The sequence below is a fragment of the Tupaia chinensis genome, unplaced genomic scaffold, assembly GCF_000334495.1.
Source record: "Tupaia chinensis unplaced genomic scaffold, TupChi_1.0 Scaffold138126_1, whole genome shotgun sequence".
Taxonomy (NCBI): Eukaryota; Metazoa; Chordata; class Mammalia; order Scandentia; family Tupaiidae; genus Tupaia; species Tupaia belangeri.
The window spans coordinates 1,586,226-1,609,183 of NW_006198026.1; the positions used below are offsets into that span (position 1 = coordinate 1,586,226).

General features: G+C 34.5%; 1 protein-coding gene across 1 annotated transcript in view; it reads left to right on the forward strand.

The window, feature by feature from the left end:
* Positions 1-22,958, forward strand: part of LOC102500653 (MAM domain-containing glycosylphosphatidylinositol anchor protein 2) — a 550,208-nt gene that overhangs the window by 234,190 nt on the left and 293,060 nt on the right. The window contains exon 6 of the mRNA XM_027776806.1: positions 21,752-21,884. Coding sequence (XP_027632607.1) covers positions 21,752-21,884 — 133 coding nt within the window. The remainder of the gene's footprint in view (positions 1-21,751; positions 21,885-22,958) is intronic.

Genomic DNA, 22,958 nt, shown 5'->3' on the forward strand with positions numbered 1-22,958 from the left:
CTCTATCCCTCAATGAGAGGAAAGTCTCTGTCTTTCTCTCTCTGGTGAGTTCACATGCTCTAAAGCTAAAACCTTTAAAAAACAAAACAAAACAAAAATAAAGCAAAAAAAAAAAAAAAAAAGGAAAACAGGACCAGCAGATGGCATTATGGTTATGTAGTGGACGGCAATTTGAGTCAGACCTAGTGGCTTAAAACACTCCGGGCGCATGTGTGTACATGCCCAAAATCCCAAGAGGAGAATAGAGGAGAAGGGACTGCAATGTGGCCATTGCCCTGGTGGGGTGTTTTCTCACTTTCTGTCTCTCTGGTGAGTGCACATGCCATATAGCAAAAATCTCTTAAAAAAAAAAAGAAAAGAAAGAAAAAGAAAGATGTCTACTGAATTATTAAAAATATTATTTAATAAAAAGAAAAATTGAATTAACTTTACATAGAGAAAATAGGACATGAACTATCCTTGCATAATATATTGAGAGTGAATTATTAATAATTCTAAAGAAAGACATTGAAATTTGTAGGAATATCTGAATGCTATTACTATAAAATTTTGTTTTGTTTTGGTTTTCAGTGTTTGCTATAGGGAACATGTACTCACCAGAGAAAGAGAAAGAGAGGAAATGAGAAATTGCCCCCCGGGGGCGGGCAATGGCCACACCACAATCCCTTTTCCTCTTGGGATTTTGGACACTCATACACACATACTCAGTGTGATTCCCAAACCACTGTGCAAGGAGTGCCTTGAAAGTATAGTCTTTGCGCTATCGCTGCAGGGCATGTGAAAGCTCTAAACAAAGACATAATCTACTGCTGGACTTTACAGATGGAAGAAACCTGACCTTCAGCCAGAGAGGCCAGGAGAGACTTGTTTAGAACCACCAAGTGCTCCAGAGCTGCAGCTCGCGGCTGTGCCCCCTCTGTAAAAGAATGAGCACAGAATGACTGGGGGCCATGGCGTTCTCCAGCAAAGATGCTGGGTTTGCCTGACTCCAGGTTTTATTTTGTTTGTCCTTTCTCAAAAGAATTTCCAGCTTCCCATTTTTAAAACCATTAAATATATTTCATTATACAGTGAACTAAGGCCTGACCTCTTTCAGATGAATATAATTGTCACTGTTTAGTTATTAATTGTGGAAGAATACTGTGATTACACAAAGATACCTGCACACAGAAAAATGTATTTTTTATGTGGCAAATTCATTTGTTTTAGTTTGTTACATTGCTAATGAAAGAAATACCTGAGTCTACGTGATTTATTAAGAAAACAGGTTTATTTAGGTCATGGTTTTAGAAGTCTAAGGTCACAGGTCTGATCTGGTGAGAGATACTTTGTTGAGCATTACAATTTTGAAGCAGTACAGGGCATTGCATAGCAAGAGCTTGCCTCTGTGTCCAAGTCTCTTTTCCTTTTGAGCCATAGTAATTATCATGGGGTCCCTACCCTAATGACATTATCTAATCCTAATTACCTTTTCAAAATCCTGCCTTTTAAAACCATAGCTGGATTAAGTTTCTACCCTTTAAATATTATCACAATAGAAACCAAATCTCAACACAGGAATTTGAGGGATGTATACAAATCATATCAGTATTGTAAATTATGAAATATATATTCTTTATTTTTTCTAAAATATAAAGCAGTTATGACTTTCCAAAATATAAATCTCTGAAAATCATGTACTTGATCCTTCTTTTGTCACTTTATTTTTAAAACATGAACATTGTTCATATTTAGAAACTGTGTTTTCCTGTGGAATCTTATCAAACTTATCTTTACAGATACGGAGGTAATTCTAAATACCTATTCACTAAATGGCTATTTCTTACCTTCCAGTGGGTCCGACCACTTGGAAATGAACCCATGAGACTAATCCAAATATTGGGAAGTGGATTTTTTTTTAATTTATATTGTAATATAGGGCTTGTGTGCTTGCCAGAGAGAGACAAAGAGAGAAGAAGAATGAAAAATCACCTCCCAGGAGAGATGACCACACTGCAATCCCTTCTCCTCATTCTTCTCTCAGGATTTCAGGTGCATATTCACACATACCCCAGCATATGGATAAGGCTGGAAAGTTGGCCATGTGGGATCCAGCACCTTAACTTCCACACCACCTGCTGGCCTAGGAAATTTTTATGCTATTAAAATATTTAGGAATTTGTTTTAAAATTAAACAAGCACAACCAAAATTTAAATTTATCCTTTTGAATTTGTTTCTATTTCTCTGTAAGCAATTTTCAGAAACCATGTTAGAAGAGCTATCAAATAGTACTATTGATTCTATCTTACAAAGCTAACTTTTATTTTCTCTGTTTTTATTTTCCCCCATGCAAAGAACACTTTTTAACTTGAATATTTTAAACTGATAGTTCCTTTTTATCTGGATACCAGCCTTTACTATGCTTCATAATACAGACTTTCTCCACTTCTGCCTGTCCTAGTAATACCACTGCTTAGACAATCTGAAGTAATTCTAAAAAGCCCAGCTGTGGTGGCACAGGCAGTAGGGATGCTGCTCTGCTATGTAAGAAGCGATATAATAGACCAGGGTTTAGGTCCTGGTTAATTCTGAACACAAGGGTATGCACAAACATTCATGCCACCGTGGTTTAGGCTTGAGGCTGGTGAGGGGTTGGGATTGTAGCCTAAGAGGTTCTATTGAGAGTGCCTGCCTCTTTCTCTCACTGTCTTTCTCTTTGTCTTATATACATGAATGTGTTCTCTCTCTCTCTCTTCCTCTCTCATGAAAGAAATGGAATAGGTAGACATTAAAACTAAAAACAAAAACAAAAAACAAAGAACAAAAAATCTTCCTGCAATTCTGTGTTCTAGATTAGGTGCTGGAGTTAATAATTTCTAATAGCTTGCAGTGTGGTTCCTATATTATGTCTTTCCTGATGTTTTGGCTTAATTATGTTGCTAATTGCTCTTTCTGCACTGACTATGTATTTGCACAATCTAAAAATCATGGATATTAGGACAGCCTAAAAATCATGTTGGATTAAGAAATACTTCAGGAGGGACCAGCAGTTAGTGTAATGGCTATGTCGTTGTACTCCCACATAGTCGACCGTGGTTCGCGTCCCGGACCCGATGGCTTACGCCGGGCTCGTGTGCGTGCGTGCCCAAGATCCCAAGAGGAGAATGGAGAAGGGATTGCGGCGTGGCCATCCCCCCGGGGGGTGATTTCTCGCTTTCTATCTCTCTGTTTCTCTCTGTCTGTCTGGCGAGTGCACGCGCCCTATAGCAAAAACCTCTCCAAAAAAAAAAAAAAAAAGAAAGAAATACTTCAATACATCTGTTATATGTATATTTAATTTTTAATATGAAATATATTTTGATGACTAAACTGATAGAAACACTCAACATTAACATATGACAAATTAGTTTTGTAGACATAGACAATGTTGGCTTTTTCACAGACATGATATTATTATTAATAGTTTTTTATTTATAACACAAATACATAGGTTTAATACACTCAAATCTAACTTTCATGATTTCTTCATGGAATACAGTGACGGGCTCCTAAATGGTTGAAATGTTTTATTACAGAGAACTCCAAATTTTCAGAGTAATCAATGTAAAATGTCTATCTGATCAGATCTTTTTTTTTTTTTGCTGTAATTCTTCCAATGGCTTTCCAATATTTAGAATAAATTAAAATAATATAGTGTTCCCTATAAAATCATACTTTACTTAGTCTTGCTTTTTTTCTCTTACCTAATTTTCTTTACTTCTTTACCTATATGGTCACACCATCTCTACACAGGTCATACATTTATTTACTCAGGGTCTGCATGTTGTTGATCCCACCACACAGAATATTTTTTATTTAGATAATATGGAGAGTTCTTCTTCTTCCTCTTCCTCTTCTTCTTTCTGCTGTTGTTTGAAGTTTTTGCCCTTGCTAAAGGGAGATCGAGATGGTGAGAGGAAATGTGAAAAATCACCCCCCCACACACCAACAGGAATGGGCCTGCTGTATTCTCTTCTTCGCCATTCTCCTCCTGGGATTTTGTGTATGCACGTGCATGTGCAAGGCAGAATTTTTAAGCTGCCAGGTTTGGGACTTGAAATGCAGAAGACATGGGGGAGTCCAGTGCCTTAACAACCATGCTACTTGCTGGCCTCATGCAGGGGTCTTAATGCTGAGGACATATCACCTCAGAGAGGCTTACCCTTATAAATCTATATGAAATTACATCTCTTCCCTTCCATGCTTATTCTTCTCCACTACTAAAACATCAGATTACTGTATCGTGTTGTTTGAACATAAGCTCAGTAAATGCAGAGATTTAATCTGTCCGTTCAGCTGCTCAACGGTGCCTGACACATGGAAGAGCTCTGATAAGTATGTGTTCACAGTTGAACTAATACTCCCATGAAGATGTTTAGATTACTAGCTATGAGTTAGTTAAAATTGACTCCAGGTTACTAGTAACCCCTGAATCAATTATTCTCTGTAACCCATCCCTCTCTACCTATTAAAGAAACAGTCAATGTGAATGAGAATGGTGTTATAAATGAATCCATTTTAATGTGCTAAATTTCCAAACTCAGTGATTTTTCTAATAGTAATTTTAATATATTTTTAGTTTATTTCTATTATTTCAGAAAGCATAGTCTGAATAATTTCACTGTTCAGAAATTGAAATTGGCATTATACACAACCTATGATATAAGTCACCATATATAAAACCCAAAAGAATGTATCTTCAAAATTTGTTGCATGTCAATTAGGTCAAATTTATTTATTGTGTTGTTCAGATCTTTTCTTTCTAATTTTTGTGTCTGCTGTTAAAAAAGTCATTGAGTGAAGTTACTTAATGTGCATTACTACAGTTGCAAATTTGTGTATTTCTTCCATTTATATCCATTTTGTTTTTATAAAACTTGAAGATATATTAGTATATAAAGATTAAGTATTGTAGCTTTCCACTATATTAAATAAGCATACTTCTTTCCTGATTTTATATTTTCTTGGTAGATTAAGACGTTTCTTAGAGAGATAACATTTTACCTCTGGATGTATGTTTTTGCCTTAAAGTGTGCTTTGTCTATAGTTATTTAACTATGCATTATACTTCTAGTTAGTGTTTTAGCTAGGTAGAAACCAGGTGGTAATGATGGTAAACATTTAGCACTATTTTCACTTTTTGCTTTTGGACTATGTGTTTGTTTACAATATGTCACTTGTAACCAGTTTATAGATTTTGTTTTAATTCAGTGGGACCCGTAAGATTTTAGTGCATTTAACCTAATGACTAATATATCTATCTATTTTTTTACCTTGTGGCTGCATCTCCTTTATGTTACTTTCCTGCATTCTCTTGGATTTATGAAATAGTTTTAATTATTTTATTTTCTTCTCTATTTAGCTAATTTTTATATTATCTCAGTGTAATTTATAGAACATTAGAAATTATACCTTGTATCATTATTTACCTTTTCTTCAATACTAATAGAAGCTTAGAATACAAAAGATATTTTCCCTTTTGTATTTTATTCTATTTTTGTTTAGTATTTTATTCTATATTTTAAGATATTTTATTATAAAACAGGTATAGTATTAATTGAAACAGTTATTATCTACTTATATTTACCAATATACTTAACCACTTCTGTTTTGAGTTAATATTTATTTAGATCCTAAGGGAATGTTGAGCTTCATTTTTTGCAAATAGATATGTATGCTTTCTAGCACAATTTATTAAAAAGAACATTCTTTCACAATTGAATGTCCCTGTAACTTACATAAAAAATAAATAGGTCCTGGGACCAGCAGTTAGCGTAATGGCTATGTTGCTGGATTCCCACGTAATCGACTGCGGTTCGCTTCCTAGACCCGGTGGCTTAAACTCACGCTGGGCACATGTGCGTGCGTGCCCAAGATCCCGAGAGGAGAATGGGGGAGAAGGGATTGTGGCATGGCCATCCCCACTGCGGGGTGATTTCTCACTTTCTATCTCTCTGTCTCTCTCTGTCTGTCTGGCAAGCGCACGTGTCCTATAGCAAAAACCTTTCAAAAAATAATAAATAATAAATAAATAAATAGGTCCTGGGGCCAGCAGGTGGTGTAGTGGTTACATTCCTGGACTCCCACGTGGTCAACTGTGGTACAAGTCCTGGACTCCACAGTTTGAAAGTCATGCAAGATGTGTGTATGTGCATATCCAAAATTCCAAGAAGGGAAAGGAGGAGGAGGGATTGTGGTGTAGCCATTCCCCCTGGGGGGATGATTTTTCACTTTCTTTCTCTCTGTCTCTCTCTATCTCTGGCAAGTACACATGCCCTATAGCAAAAATCACTCAAAAATAAATAAAAATAATCAAATAAATTTGTTCTATATATTGTGATCTATTTTTGAAGTACTTATTTTTTCTCTGTGATCTATTTGTCTATATTTATGCCAATACCACACTGTCTTGATTATTCTGACTCTATACTATGTACTATGTACTGAAATTAGGAGTAATAAATCCTCTGTACTTATGTATTTCAAAATCATTTGGATGTTCAAGATTCTTTGTATTTCCAGTTAAATTATAGGATATGTCAATTCATATAAGATGGCTGCTAAGATGTTGAGTGAGATTGTGTTGAATATACAGATCAATTTGAAGGGACAGATATTGAGGTTATGGATCTGAGGATGATTGGTATTGATGACATAAATGAGCAAATAAAAACCTGATCCCTTTTGAACTGATTTTAATTCTTTGTCAGGTATAGTATTGCTCTATGGACAATTCCAAAGCCTATTTAAGATTTTCTTTTATTTTTTTAAAATTTTTTATTACTTTATTTTTCTTTTTTTAACATTAATATGCTATACATCATTACAGTATACAAAATGAATTTTTCATCCAAAATACACTGTCTGTTGGCTCAATCAAGCACATCAACATACATGTTATCAACAAACAATTTTTCATTTCTTATGTCTTGTATATTTTGTGGGTTGTTTTTTTTTTTTGTTTTTTTTTGTTTTTTTGTTTTTTGTTTGTTTGTTTGTTTGTTTTGCCATCCTTGATTCCCTATACATAACCCTCTGCCCTGTCCAAAGCCTATTTAAGATTTTCCAAGTTTACTTTGTTTTTGATTTTGATTGTTTAGATTTACTAAGCTTTGCAATACTGTTTGAATCTGTGTGTATATAATGTATTTGTTCTAAATGCATAAGAAGCTGGCCATTTACTTAAGAAGATTTGGAGAGTTTCTTATAAATAAATTATCCTTCAGGAGCAAGGCACTAGCTATATATAGCCTCCTGCAAATTATCATAACTAGTTATCTTTCTCTATCTAAGAAGGTAACTCCATACATTTTTTAGAGATTTTTGCCAGAAGGTACATGCTCTTGCCAGAGAGACAGAGACAGTGAGAGGGAATGTGAGAAACACCTCCGGGGGGGATGGCCATGCCTCATTCTCTTCTCCATTTTTTTCTTGGAGTCTTGGGCACACACACACACACACACACACACACAGACTCACCGATGTGATTTTCAAGCCATTAGGTCCAGAACTCAAACCACAATAAGCCATGTGGGAATCCAGCAACATAACCATTATGCTATCTGCTGGCCCAAGCCCCATAATTCTTCATTTATTTATTTCAGAGAAAGAGAGACTTTTGGTATAGGGTGCATGCACCAGAGAGACAGAGAGAGGGGGGAGGGGGAAGGGAGATCGGGGAGGATCGGTAGCCATGCCATGATTCTTTCTCCTTCATTCTCTTCAGAATCTTCGGCAAGCATGCACATGCGTCTGGCATAAATTTAAGCCACCAGGTCCGGGACTCGAACTGCAGTTGACTACATGGGAGTCCATCAACATAGCCATTATGCCATCTGCTGGTCCCCCCCAGCAAGAGTTTTAAGCCACCAGGTCCAGAACTGGAACCTCGGTCAACTATGTAGGAATCCAATCCAACCCTTATGCCATCCTCTGGTTCCCCCATACATTTTAAAGTAACTAGTAAGAATTCTTTTGTCAAGGTAAATTATTGTTGGATCTACATTGTAAATTTGCTGCAGATATAAAATTAATTTTATATTGTGTTCTTAAAACACTTCCCAAGATAGACATTTTTGCCATTCTACAATGACTTTGCTAATTACAGTGAGATGAGAATAATTTTTACTTTTCCTTTTGCTTATTGTGCTCATGCTTTCATGTTCATATATATGAGTGTGTGTGTGTGTGTGTGTGTGTGCGTGTGAATGTGTATAATTCTTAGGCATTGTTGCTTTCTTGAACCATTATTTCCCATCAACTGCCATGTGTATTTTATAATAAAATAAATTTGATTTTATTTCAATACTATTTTAACTTCCTTTATCTATCTAGAGTCTATAGTCTCTGTGGCTTTATAATGGAAGTGGTATCCCATTAAAAGAGCTGACATCACATGGAAATGTGTATGTCACCTGTGTTTGCTATGATGGTATTTGGATTGATTAGGGTCTTTGGTGATTCAATAAAATGTGGGGGAAAACAGTATAGAAAGCAAACATAGATACCAGAGACAGTGGGGGAGGAGAATGGGAGATGGCAGAGAGTAAGAGATAGGGAATCAAGGATGGGGGGGAAAAAAACCTAAGCATACAGAAAACAAGAAATGGAAGATGATCTGCTGACAATAACATGCTTGTTGAGGTGCTTGATTGAGACAATATACAGTATACTCTGGATGGAAAATCTCATTTTGTAGTAGTGATGTACAGTGAATGAATGCAAATAAATAAATCGAAATTTAAAAAAAAGATAAAAATAAAATTTAAAAAACGATATGGCCAAGTCTTTCTAGAGATATGGACATATATCAAAAATGCCTTATATATTCTCTGACAAGTTTGTAGATATATATATATGGGAGAAGTTAAGGTATACAGTGATGACAGTACAAAGTAAAGGTCATTGTAAAGATGGAAGTGCACAATACTTCTATGAAAAGAGCATTCAAGGTAGAAGCATTAGCACCTGCAAGTAATCTAGAAGGAAGACAATGTCTTCAAAGACTGGCTATGTTTTAGGTTCACTGGAACAATAACATTAAATGTGGGAATAGTGGATTGTAGAGCTGGACAGGAATACTGCAACTATATTGTGGAAGGATGTGGGCGATAGATCATAAGACTGCTTATTTTTTTATATTAGAAAATTAAATTTATTATGAGGCTATTATTTTTCACTTATAATGCTATTTAAGAATACTATGTTATTTTTTTACTAAAATGGGATAAATCTATCTCGTGTGCCCTATTTAAACTGTTGATAATTATATCAATTTAAATATATTTATTTTACAATCCTGTTGACTGACAAAATATTATTTATACCTTTTTATGAATAATGTTTCCAGAATGAAATTGATCTGTATTCCTGAGGCTGATATGAATTCATACACATATAAAGAGGAATAATTATGCTTTTTATAATTCTACTCAATATTGAAAGACTGGTCTAGCATATATCATTATCTATTTATAAGTTTATAATAAATTGTTATTAGCTACAAAATGAGTATAAATTGGTAGGCTGTATTTTTTAAAAAATGTCAAAGGGTCATAATAAACACATAAAATAAATACTTTTTGAAAGTTCCAATTTGTTTTTATGGAAATACTACTTGAGGCTACAAGTATTTCATAAGAGTAGTGTCAGCAATGACAAAGGCTACTGACAAATGACTTATTTTTATTACTTTAAACTTCAGAATACTTTTAAAAGTGTAAGTATAAGTGTTACAAATATTTTGTAATTACTCAAGAAATGTGTACAAACTTGAAAAATGTGCACCTTTATTTGCCATATTTCTAGAACTTTTGTGAAGATGTTCATGACATCATCTTGTGTATTATAATTACACCATCTAATTACAAGACTGAACATATTTACATCAGTTACATAATTAGTTATAATTAGGCTAATTAGACTAATTATACAATTAGACAATAATGAACTCAAAAATTCCGTTTTATAAATCATGGAAATTTATGTGCAAAAAGCCTACCAATATCACAGAATAATAAATTTATATGATCAAAAAATAAATTGTTATGTGATAAAGCAGTTATAATGGTAAGGACTAAATTATATATATATATATATATATATATATAGAGACATAGTTTTATTATACATTAAGCTGAAGTTTTAAAAAATATTTTTCATCATTTTCTGAATGCAATGAATTAAGTAACATTCAAATTTTCCATATTTGTGCCTTTTTTAAGAATTATTTTATTTAACATTATTTATTATTTATCTATTTTAATTTGACCAGAGGGGAGGTGAGAGAGAGAGAGAATATGAGAAAGCAAGCACCAGGTCCAGGGTCAAACCGTAGTTGCCCATATGGGAGTCCAGTACCCTTAATCACCATGCCACCTGCTGGCTCCAATTTTTTTTAACATTCCTTCTGTATTAGACTTCTTCCCTTGACTAATTGAAAAGACTGGTTTACATGGGTCCTGCACATTCACATGTCTTGGCATTTTGTGTTCTGACTGCAAAAAGTAATCATGTTAACCTACAGAAAAATTACTCAATTCCATGGCCCCTTAACCATTAGGAAATTTTGTGGAAAATGTGTATTTAGGGATTTTAATTCTCTTTTCTTGTTCTTTTTATTTGCCAATTTTTCTGCTCTATTCTGAATAAGAATTAACTAGGCTATGCATGTGCAAACCATTGTATTTTTTGAGCCATACTCTTTGGTCTTTAATGAGTGGAAATCATATCAAATGATAACATGAATTCCTTTTCTAAGTTCTAAAATTTTGGTAGTACTAACTGATTTATATTCTCTACTTTTGGGTAACAAATACAAGAACTATTCTTGGCTACAAAAACTCAGATATTTAAAATATTTCAAGCACATATCATTACAGAAGTGGTCGGGAACCAGCAGTTAGCGTAATGATTATGTTGCTGGATTCCCACATAGTCGATCGCGGTTCGCATCCCAGACCTGGTGGCTTAGAACTCACGTTGGGCGCATGTGCATGCGTGTCCAAGATCCTGAGAGGAGAATGGAGGAGAAGGGATTGTGGCGTGACCATCGCCCCTAGGGGGTGATTTCTCGCTTTCTGTCTCTATGTCTCTCTCTGTCTGTCTGGCGAGCGCATGCGCCCTATAGCGAAAAACCTCTAGAAAAAAAAAAAAAGAAGTGGTCTCTGTATTTCTGTATTTTGGTATCCAGAACTTGATTGTCATTAATTCAGATGTATTTGATTATTTTATATGCGTCTCTTGCCTTACTTGTCTTTTAGATTTCCCCTTTTCCATGATTGTTGTCAATTCTTCTATGTATGCCCCCTAACTTAGCTTCATAAAAACATCTTGTAAATTATCCTAATGTGAAGAATTTTTAAATTGCTATTAGTACTATTAAAGTTAATATGGTTCAGAAAGGTTTATTGAAAATTTAATGTGTGCAAGACAAGTTGACTCTATTTCTTTTTTTTTATAATTGAGTTAGCAACATGCAAATCCCTGCACAAATGGAAGAAATTGAACTTAAAGTAAGAAAGATAGGATCAATACAAATATGTAAATGACAAAAGACATATAGACATAGATGAACATATTACTAATATAAATGAACAAAAAGTATTAACTCAGAATAAAAGAAAAAGCATGGAAGAACACTTTTAGAGACTGACTCAGAAAAGAGCTTTATGATTGAAAAATTTTTCTTGTAAAAGAAGAGATAGTTTGCAACACTATAATTGTTAGGGATCTCAACACCCTATTATCTCCTTTGGGTAGATCTTCTAGACAAAAAAATAAGCAGAGAGATACAGGACCTAAATGATACTATAAATCAAATGGACTTGACAGACATCTATAGAACTTTCCATCCTAAGACCAAAAATACATATTTTTCTCACCCCTACATGGAATGTTTCTATAGATTGACCATGTGATAGGGCACAATTCAAGCCTTTACAGAGTAAAAGGCTTAAACTATATCCAGCATCTCCTCTAACCATGATGGAATTAAACTTGATATTAATTTCAAGAATAATCCTTGAAAATACACAAACACTTGGAAACTAAACACCCTACTTCTGAATGACTTCTCAACTTCTGAAGAAATTAAGTCTGAAATCAAACGATTTATGAAAACAAATATTAATGAGTTCACAAATTTCCATAATCTATGGGACACCGTAAAAGGAGCCATAAAAGGGAAATTCATAACAATTAGTGCACATAAGAAAAAGATGGAAAGATGGCAAATAGACAACCTAACATCATGCCTCAAGAAATTAGAAAAATGACAACCAAAAACCCAGAAAATGTCAGATAAAAAGCAATAATAAAGATTGAGCAGAAATAAATGAAATAGAAAATGAACAAACAATACAGAAAATAAATGAAAGCAAAAGTTGGTTCTTTGAAAAGGTCGACAAGATTGGCACACCATTAGTTAGACTGATTAAGAAGAGAGAAAGAAATCAGATAAAGAAAATATGTAATGAAACAGGCAATATTAAGAGCTGACACAACAGAAGTACAAAATATCATTAGAGGATACTATGAACAACTATATGCCAACAAACAAGATAACATGGAGAAGGTGAACAAATTCCTGGATGCATATAATCTACCAAGATTGAATCAGGAGGACATAGAAAGCCTGAATAGACCCATAAAAAGCCATGAGATTGAATCAGTAATGAATAACCTCCCAACAAAAAAATCCTAGATCCTGATGATTTCACTTCTGAATTCTATTAAACTTTTAAAGAAGAATTAACCCACATTCTACTGACATTATTTCTAAAGATACAAAAGGAAGGAATCCTCCCAAATTCAAATATAATAAAGCTGTGATAATCAAAATAGCATGGTACTGCCACAAAAACAGACAGGTGGACCAATGGAACAGAATAGAAAACCCAGAAATAAACTCCAAAACATACAGCCAACTGATTTTTGACAAAGGATACCAGTCAATTCAGTGGGAAAAGGAAAACCTCTTTAGGAAATAGTGCTGGAAAAACTGGGTGTCTGCCTGCAGAGAGATGAAACTGGATTCTCATCTTTCCCCATTAGCAAAAATTAATTAAAAATGGAGCGAAGATCTGAACCTAAGACCTCAAACTATAAAATTACTGATGGAAAACACTAGGGAAACTCTGGGAGACATTGGGTTAGGCAAATACTTCTTAAATAAGACCCCCAAAGTATGGGCAATAATCCCCAAAATAGAGAAGTGGGATTACATCAGATTAAGAAGTTTCTGCACAGTAAAGGACACAGTAATTAGTATGAATTGACAACTCTTGGATTGGGAAAACATTTTTGTGAACTATGCCTCAAATAAGGGATTGATAGCCAGAATACACAGGAAACTCAAACAGCTTATCTTTAAAAAAATGATTAACTCAATTAAAAAATGGGAATATGAGCTGAATAGAAAACTCTCTAAGGAAGACATATGAACAGCCAAAAAGAATATGAGGAAATGCTCAACATCCCTCATCATAAGGAAGATGCAGATTAAAATCACAATGGGATACTACCTAACCTCTGTCAGAATGGCGAAGATTAAAAATACAAAAAATGGTAAGTGTTGGCAGAGTTGTGATGAAAGGGGAACTCTCCTACATTGTTGGTGGGAATGTAATTTGGTCCAGCCATTGTAGAAAACAATGTGGAGATTCCTCAAAGATCTAGAAATAGAACTACCACATGACCCAGCAATTCCACACCTGGGTGTCTACCCGAAGAACAGGAGAATGCTCAGCTAGAAAAGCACTGGCATATCAATGTTTATTGTGGCATTATTCACAATTACTAAGATATGGAACTAACCCAAATGTCCATGAACAGATGAATGGATTGAAAAAGTGTGACACATACACTCCGTGGCATACTATTTAGCTATAAAAAACAAGACCCTAGCATTTGATAGAAAGTGATCAAATATGGAAGATTTAGTGCTGAATGAAGCAAACAAGGCAACAAAAGAGAGACATTTTATGTCTCCACTTAATGTATATTGACTGTCCACACTCTATGGTAGTGATTGCAAGATTGGAGGACATAAAACAGTGAAAATAGTCATGGGTACTGGAGACAATGTGGAAGGAGGGTAGAAAAGGGGCAGAGTGTAGAGAAGGAAACCAGGGAGAGAAAATAGAGAGTGAAGACATTGATAGGAGATAGAAATCATTTATTACCTGTTGATAATGTGTATAGTTTTCTCAACTGGTCTGGTCTGAGGTGTATTTCATGTTGGGTAAATTCTCTTTATAATCCAAATGATGTATCATAATTGAATGTTAAAAAAAATAACAAGAATAGTAATACTAAAATGGTATTAAAATGTCTTTTTCTTGAAATAATGACTGTTAGGTAACATTCAAAGTGATTAAGGATGCTCCTTTGTTTGGTGGAATACATAGTAATGGTTGGTGAAATTATATTTAAAATCTTTTACATAGAGAAGATAAACCTTGAAAAAAAATCATATAAACTAGATTAGTGTCATTAAACACACACTAAGTAACTTTAGAATAAATACAAATCTACTCTCTTTTTTTTGGGGGGGGGAGATTTTCACTATAGGGCGCGTGCATTCGCCATACAGACAGACAGAGACATAGAGACAGAAAGCGAGAAATCACACCCCAGGGGGGATGATCACGCTGCAATCCCTTCTACTCCATTCTCCTCTCAGAATCTTGGGCACGCACGCACACGCACACGGCATGAGTTTTAAGCCACCGGGTCCGGGACGTGAACCATGGTCGACTACGTGGGAGTCCAGCGACATAGCCATTACACTAACTGCTGGTTCTACTCTCATAGTCTGTCCACACTGGCTTCTTATATATTCTGAAATTTTATATCATTCTGTCCTGTTTATTGGTCTTTACTCTTGTCACATTGAATTTCTACCTAATCGTCCAATAGGCAACCTTTCTGCTATTTCAGAGTTTCGTTGTTGGATTCCTTGTCATGCCATATCACTCATCTCTCAAATACCCTTCTAGTCTTTGAAGTTTCAACTTAAATATGACATCCTCAGTGATGCTTCCCAGGCTATCCTCTCTGAAGTGGCTTAATGCATTTCCATCTCTGTATCTGTTACCCTGTTTGATTTATTTGCTAGTGTTTTATATTCTTTAGAATCACCGTCTGAATTTGTTTTGATATTTGTGATTATTTCAACACATATGCTCCATATCTTTCCCGCTTAAATGATTCTGCTCATTTAAGTAATTTTGTATGAACATATTTATATTGAAATGTAACATTACATATAGAAAGTAAGTCATTTGTGGAGATTGATGAGTTTTAGAGATCTTGCCCTTATTGCTGGCATGAAGATCCAGAAAAAGAACTTTAAAACATGTTTCAAAAAAAAAAATAAAAAGTTACTCCTTCAATGGTTACATGTTACTCCTTCATTTTAGACTTGAAATTGGATATTTCTTAAAATTTGGTGAACAGGATGTTCCATGGCCAGGATAATTTAAATTGTTGACTTTCTTTGATATGTATATTATATATCTATATATCTATACATATATCTATATAGATCTACATATATATATATATATATAGATATAGATATAGATATAGATATAGATATATAAGCTTTGACTTTAAGTTTATTTATTGAGAGGGAAGAGAGAACACACACACACCCTTGAAAGGGTCTATATGTTGCCCTCTTCCCTCAGGCCCTGCAGCTAACCAGAATCAGGCACAGCTCTGTGAGCCCAGCATATTCAGGCAGACCTGGAAGGAGAATCCCATGCCTTCCTGTATGGACACCAGCATTGTGCAGCAGCACCTCAACTGTCTGTGTCAGGTTTATTTGGTATAATTTTGAATTTTTACAAAGAACAGGAAAGAACAAGAAAGTTACCATATACTAGTTATAGTTGCCTAAATGAAAATACTTAAATGTAGAAACATTACAGGAAATCAGAAGCAGACAGTTTCCAGATGATGATTATTGTGACAATCTTCATAGAATGGATAGAAAATAAAATAATGAGAATGACACAAGTAATATAACAGACATAAGGAAGCAATAGAGCACTTAGTGAAGAGGAATGAAGTCAATTTTTTTAAATTTTTGTATTATCTCTTGCATGTTAATAAATCCATTATTTGGGGGCCAGCAGGTGGCATAGTGGTTAAGGAGCTGAATTCCCACATAGCTGACCATGGTTTGAATTCTGGACCTGGCGCTTGAAAGATCACACCATGCATGTGTGTGCATGCCCAAAATCCCAGGAGAATGGAGGAGAGGAGAATTGTGTCATGGCCATCTCCCCAGGGGATGATTTCTCAGTTTCCACCTCACTGCCTTTGTTTCTCTCTGGTGAGATCATGTGCCCTATGGCAAAAAGACTTAAAATGTCACAATTGTGTATTATGATTACATTTCTTTTTGGGAAATATATTGGGTGGGAAAAAATTCTAATTAAGTCCTATTAATCAATAAGTATCTATTAAACAATGGATATAAGAAGCTCCCTGTTAGGAGTTGTGGGAGATACCTCTGCTCCTGGTTCGATAAAAGAACATAAACCAAGTTTAAATGATAGTTCATAATCAAATACTAAGTAGTAGTTGTAAATAGATATTATAGTATAATGTAGTAGATAACTACACAGAAGAACAATTTGCTAATTTGTGAAGTCCGAAGGGCTTCTCAAAGTATGTACGGTTTTGTTGTTGTTAGTTCAGATAGAAGCAGTACAAGCTATCAAGAGATGGAAAATGTTTTCTTTAAAAAAAAAAAAAGAAGAAGCACAGGGTTACAAACCATAAAAAGACACCTTAAAAATGTAACAAAACTAGTTTGATATCTACAAAATATTTTTGTGAAGAATAAGGAAAAGGCAGTTTTGTTTAGACTGCAGAAAGTTTCAGACCACAAACCAAAGGCTTTTTAAATGGCCTTTCAGTGAAGGAGAGCTGTTGAGGGTTTTTTTTTGCAAGTAAATGACATTATGAAGGCATGCCTGGTGGTGGCATACAGAATGATTAGGGGAAGGAGAGATGCAGTGCCCTGTAGTAAGCAGCACATTACCTTAGCCAGAATAAGTACTGAGCAATATTTGTTAAATCAGTGGTTGAGGAGGGCCTACAGCAAGTATTGTGACTAAAACCCTGGGAAGAAAAGGACATTTGTGAAAGAAAAATAAAACAAAGCATTGTTGTCATCAAAATTTAGGGAATGAGAAATAGTGAAGAGTGAATGATGACATGGATTCTGCATCTGGACTATGGAGTGGCTAGTATTTAAAAATCATGCAGGGCCATCAGGTAGTATGGTGGTTAAGGGTAATAGACTCCCATATGGTAAACCTGGGTTCAAATCCCGGACCTGGTGGCTTCCTTTCTCACTTTCTCTTGCTCTTGTTCTTGCTCTGTCCCTCTTTGGTCAAATGAAAGTAAATAAAATTAAATAAAATAATTCTTTAAATAAATAGATAAATAAAAACTATGCAACATCAGAACAGAGAATTGATGTGAGGTGGCAGTGTCAGTAAATGCGATGGGATCCTGAATTCACTGGGTTGATAAAAACGCAGTACAGCTTACTGATGAAAATGCCCGTCAGGTAATAATCAAAGAACAAGAGCTGAGGGTAGAGGTCAGAGGTAGAGATGGAAATGTAGAGGAGGTCATAAACAGAGAGACCAAGGGGTAATATAGGAGGACAAAAGTAAAAAAAAAAAATCTAGAGACAGAAAAGTATGATTTGTTATACATTGGCAGTGTGTGTGGTCTTTTTTGGGGGGAAATGTGAATAATGCAGTAAAAATAGAAGAAAATAAATTACCAGAAAATTAATAACCAAAGGGAATCAGAAAACCAGGATAGATTATTTTAAGACATCCAGAAGGGAAAAGTAACAATCAAGTACAAGAGAGCAAATATTTCAACAAAAAGAACAGTAAACATTAGAAACATTGTAGAATTTATTTATCACAATACTATTAATAGTTTTGTTTTATTTTATTTTATTTTATTTTTCTGAGAGAGAAATCTTTGCTGTAGAGCATGTAAGTTCACTGTAGAGACAGACAGAATACGAGAAGTCACCACTCGGGGAAAAGGGGACATGGCCATGCTTCAGTCCTTTCTAATCCATTCTCCTCTCGAAATATTGGGCACATACACACACACACACACACACACACACACACACGCTGCCAGGTTTGAGACTTGAACCACAGTCACCCATGTGGGAGTCCAGAGCCTTATACACTACACCACCTACTGGTCCCATATTGGTAATTTTTACAAATGTGAGTTTTTTCTGTCTGCTTAGAGATTTGTCCGTTATCCATACATAAGTGCTAAATGAAACTATGACAATGAATCAGATTCCACTATATTGGTAGATGACTGCAGACTTTAATTTGCACAGTAGATTGAAAATTGAATGCAAAACAACTAAAAGATGACTAAATTATTGTATTTGCACTTAATTGCATGGTACATGATGGGCTGTCAAGGTTGCAAAAGTGATTTGAAGTGTTGGAACTAAGTTCAAAAGTGTGGACACATAAAATAGAATGGTTTATGAAATATTAACAAAAAATTCATGACATTGTAGATACAGTTTCAGTAGAGTGTTAAAAAATAGTATCCAGAAAATATGAACTAAAAAATAATTTATATGATTATTTTTAAATTATTGACTACATATAATAAACCTTCCACAAAGTTTCAGTGTTGATTCTTGCTTCAGGAATTTCATATATATATATATATATATGTGTGTGTGTGTGTGTGTGTGTATAATATAATATACATACACACACACATATAGAGGGCTTCAAAATATTCATGGAAAATGCATATTGTGAAAAATCTATACATGGATTTTGGTTTTTTGCACCAAAATAAACTCAGACTTTAATTCCACTTTTAATAAACTTTCTGAAGTGCATGCATGTATATACATAATATGGAATTGCATATATATAATTTCTATACATTATTATATGTACAACCATATATGTATATCTGTATTTCTATCCGTTTAAGTGAGTCATTTATATTTCTGTTGATTCTATTTAAGTTTTACTTCTTTTGGGCTTCATGTACTATTATTTATTTAATTATTATTTTTTTTTTAAAGAGAGATTTTTGCTATAGTCTATGTGTGCTGGCCAGAGAGACAGGGAGAGACAGAGAGAAAGAAAGCGAGAAATCACCCCCTGGGGGGATGGCCACCACTCAATCCATTCTCATCTCATGATGTTGGGAATGCATGCACATGCTCCTGGTGTGTTTCAAGCCTCCAGGTCTGGGACTGGAGCCACGATCAACCACGTGGGAGTCTAGCAATGTAACTGTTACATTGTCTGCTGGTCCCTTGAGTCTGATATTTTTATCTTCAGTGCAAATTTCCTTCCATAATCAGAAGTGTAATCTAGATAAATTGCTACTACAGAAATAAACACTCTTTTTTATTATGTATACAAACATGAATGATTATTTATAATAATTGTAAAGACATTTTTCTCTAAATGTGTTTAATCGTGACATATTTACTTAATATCTACTGAGTTTATACCATAAACTCAGGCAGATAGTAAATTCTGAAGCACTAAATATATATAAAGCAATAGCCTAGTGATGAAAGATAGGTAAAATACTATTTTCTTAATTGCCAAAGGACCCATGCACTTTCCAGAAAGAGAGAGACAGAGGGAGGGAGAAAGCAGCCTACAATAAAGTGTGGTCACACTGCAGTCCTCTCTCCTCCATTTTTCCATTCTATTCAGGATTTTGAACACAAACTCAGACTTACCTAGTGTATCTTTCAAGTCACGAAGTCTAGAACTTGAACTGTGGTCAGCCTTGAGATATCTAGCTCCTTAGCCCTCTAGACTATGGGGACAGCCCCTCTGTACTTTTCATTGAAAAAGTGTTCATTAGAAAAATGACTCTTCCATAGTAAGTCCTATGCTAGGTGTTTAGAGTAAGATGGTGTTCAGACAGCAAGATGAATATAATTCCTACCAGATATTTATGGAGAAAGGAGAAGTCTGTCAGAGAACAAATTCATTAGCCAAACAAATGTAGAAATGAGACTGATATAAATAGGACAAAGCATATTTTCTAAAAAGGGATTATTTTTCTTCAGAAACTGAGGAACAGTTTTCCTATGGAAGAGATAGTTGTTGGCACCCAAGAATGAGTTGATTAGGCATAGAGGCAAAGAGCCAGGAAGAACCTCTATAGGAAGAGAGAACTGGATGTGTAACACACTGAGAGAACAGGCTGAGATCAGAGATGCAAAGAGAGTGCAAATGAAATAGGGTTGACCCTTATGTTAAAAGCTGTTGTAGAAGCTGGGCGCATGTGTGTGCACCCAAAATCCTGAAAGAAGGGAGAGAGGAAGGACAAGGGATTATAATATTATTACCATTTCTTATGGGTAAGGCCTTCTCACTTTTTTCTCTTTCTGTGTCTCTGTCTCTCTCCAGAGAGTGCATGTGCCTTCTGGCAAAATTAAAAAAAAAAAAAAAGCTGTTGTGGGACCAGTCCATGGAGTGGTGGTTAAGGCTGCTGGAGGCCACATAGCCAGAGGTGTGATTTCTGTCCCATACTTGGCAGCTTGAGAAAGACATCAGGCATGTTCACGTGTGCCCAAAATCCTGAAAGGAGGGAGAAATGGAAGAGAAGGGATTGCAGCGTCACCATGCTCCATGGGGGGTGTTTTCTCACTTTTCCTCTGTATTTCTCTCTGTTGCCTCTCTCTCTCTCTCTCTCTCTCTCTCTCTCTCTCTCTCTCTCTCTCTCTCATGCTCTGTCTCTATGGAGAGTGCACAGGCCATCAGACAAATAAAAGGAAAAAAGCTGTCGTGCTGTTGGAAGAAAGTTACTTGTAAGGTGAACAATTTTGAGAAGATGCATTAATGACACTTTAGAAGGCAAAGTAATCCCAGAAGACATCATTTTAATTGGGAAAGAGGATTTTTTGTCGTTATTATTTGTATATTTTACCTACTGAACAGTTTCAATCTAATGTTCTTATACAGTCTTTCTTGGCTTATCAAGACTTTGTAAGATACTTCTGGCTACTTGCCTCATTTGGATTTATCTACAGTTTTGCAGATTTACCTGTAAGACCTAGACCTTGAACCCCTGAATGTAAAATGATGATAATAATAATATTATAGATACATTCACGAATACTTGTTTATTTAGTTTTAGACATATCATTGCTCAGACCTGTCATTGCTCCATAGATACTATATATATATATATATATATATATGAATATACATTTAATTATCTATCCTTAGTTTTACTTCATTAACTTTATTCTAACAACGGAGTTTCACTTACTGGTTCTTCTTTAGAATTCTTTTATTTCATAACATTTCATGTTCAAGTCTGCATAGATTACAGTGTTGAATAAACTCCATTATTAAGTACACTGTTCTGATCTTTGCATAATAATTTGCATAACTACCACCAGAAATAGATTTTCCCCCTAGGAAGCTAGTTTATAAAGAAAATGTTATGAATTTTCATTTTCGTCTGTTAGTGTTTATCTCTAAGAGTATTACAATATTATTTTAAAATGCATTTTTTAAACTTAAGGCATATTCCTTGAAAAAAATAAGACAATTTACCACATTCTACTAATAATATGACTTAATATAGCATAAAACCATGTTTCATCCATTCATTCTGGTTGCTATTGGCTTTTGCTAATGACATTTTCTACATTTTCAGGGTGAAACAAAGATCTTGAAACTAAAGAATCTTCGACCTCAGGATTATGCTAATTATAGCTGCATTGCTTCAGTGAGGAATGTATGTAATATTCCTGATAAGATGGTGTCATTTAGACTTTCCAATAAAACAGGTATGAAACTATCTCGGTATGTCATATATCTGTTATCTACAACTAATGCTTAAAAAGACTTTCTTAGTATTTCTATAGTATACGTAAGAACAGCCACCTTTTGCTTTTCTGAAAAATTCTGAATTATCTGCAAAGCTTGTTAAATGGACAGAGCATAATTTAACTGCAGTGTATTCCATGGATAATACTCATGTATTTATTGCACAAAATTATAATTTCTTAACATATTGTATTCATGTCACAAGCAAACTTATATCCTTTTTTAAAAAGATTTTTGAGAAATATTAGTTTTTTCATATAGAAATTTATGTTGTCAGTTACTGTGAGTGTTTTGTCATTCCAAAGCTCAGTAAAAGAACCTTTCTTTCACTCTGTTTCAAGTCAGAAAAGCTAATTGGTAATCTTAGATAGTTCTTTTAGGAAGAGTATTTTCATAAAAAAAAAAATTTAAAACATTAGCAAGCCTGCAATGTAAGTTAGCCTGTGTTTGGTAATACAGACCTCAGAGAAACTGCAGAGTAAGAATAAATTACTAAAAAAAAAGGAGCTGAAAGAGAGCATGTGAATGAATTGTCTTGTATGTGAGTGTTTGTAAAGAATCACCTTAATAAATTAGTATTTGAACTGGCTTTGAGAAGTTCCAAAGTGATTTTTACTTTTTAAACAACTATATTGAATTAAGGAGTTTTATAGATTCTTTCACCATTAACTGAAAACCTTTAAAAGTATGGACTTAGTTGTGTCTGTGTCCAGATCTTGGTTCTAGACTTAACAGTTGTTGGATCTTGGTTCTAGATTTACCAATACTTAACAGCAGTTGTATCTTGTCCAGTAAGTTATTTCACTCTTTGTCGCCCATTTTTTCATAAGCTTGTGAAGTTGTAGGAAAGAATTAGTGAATTGATCTGAATAAATCATATTATTTGTTTTTCCAACAAAGAAGTGGTCAGCCACTTCAACAGCTTTGGATGCAAAGTTTAAATCTAGGACCTTATTAGAAGATTAAAAAAATAGTATGCTCATACATACATAGGTTTATCAACATATATGTGTATATATATATATATATATATA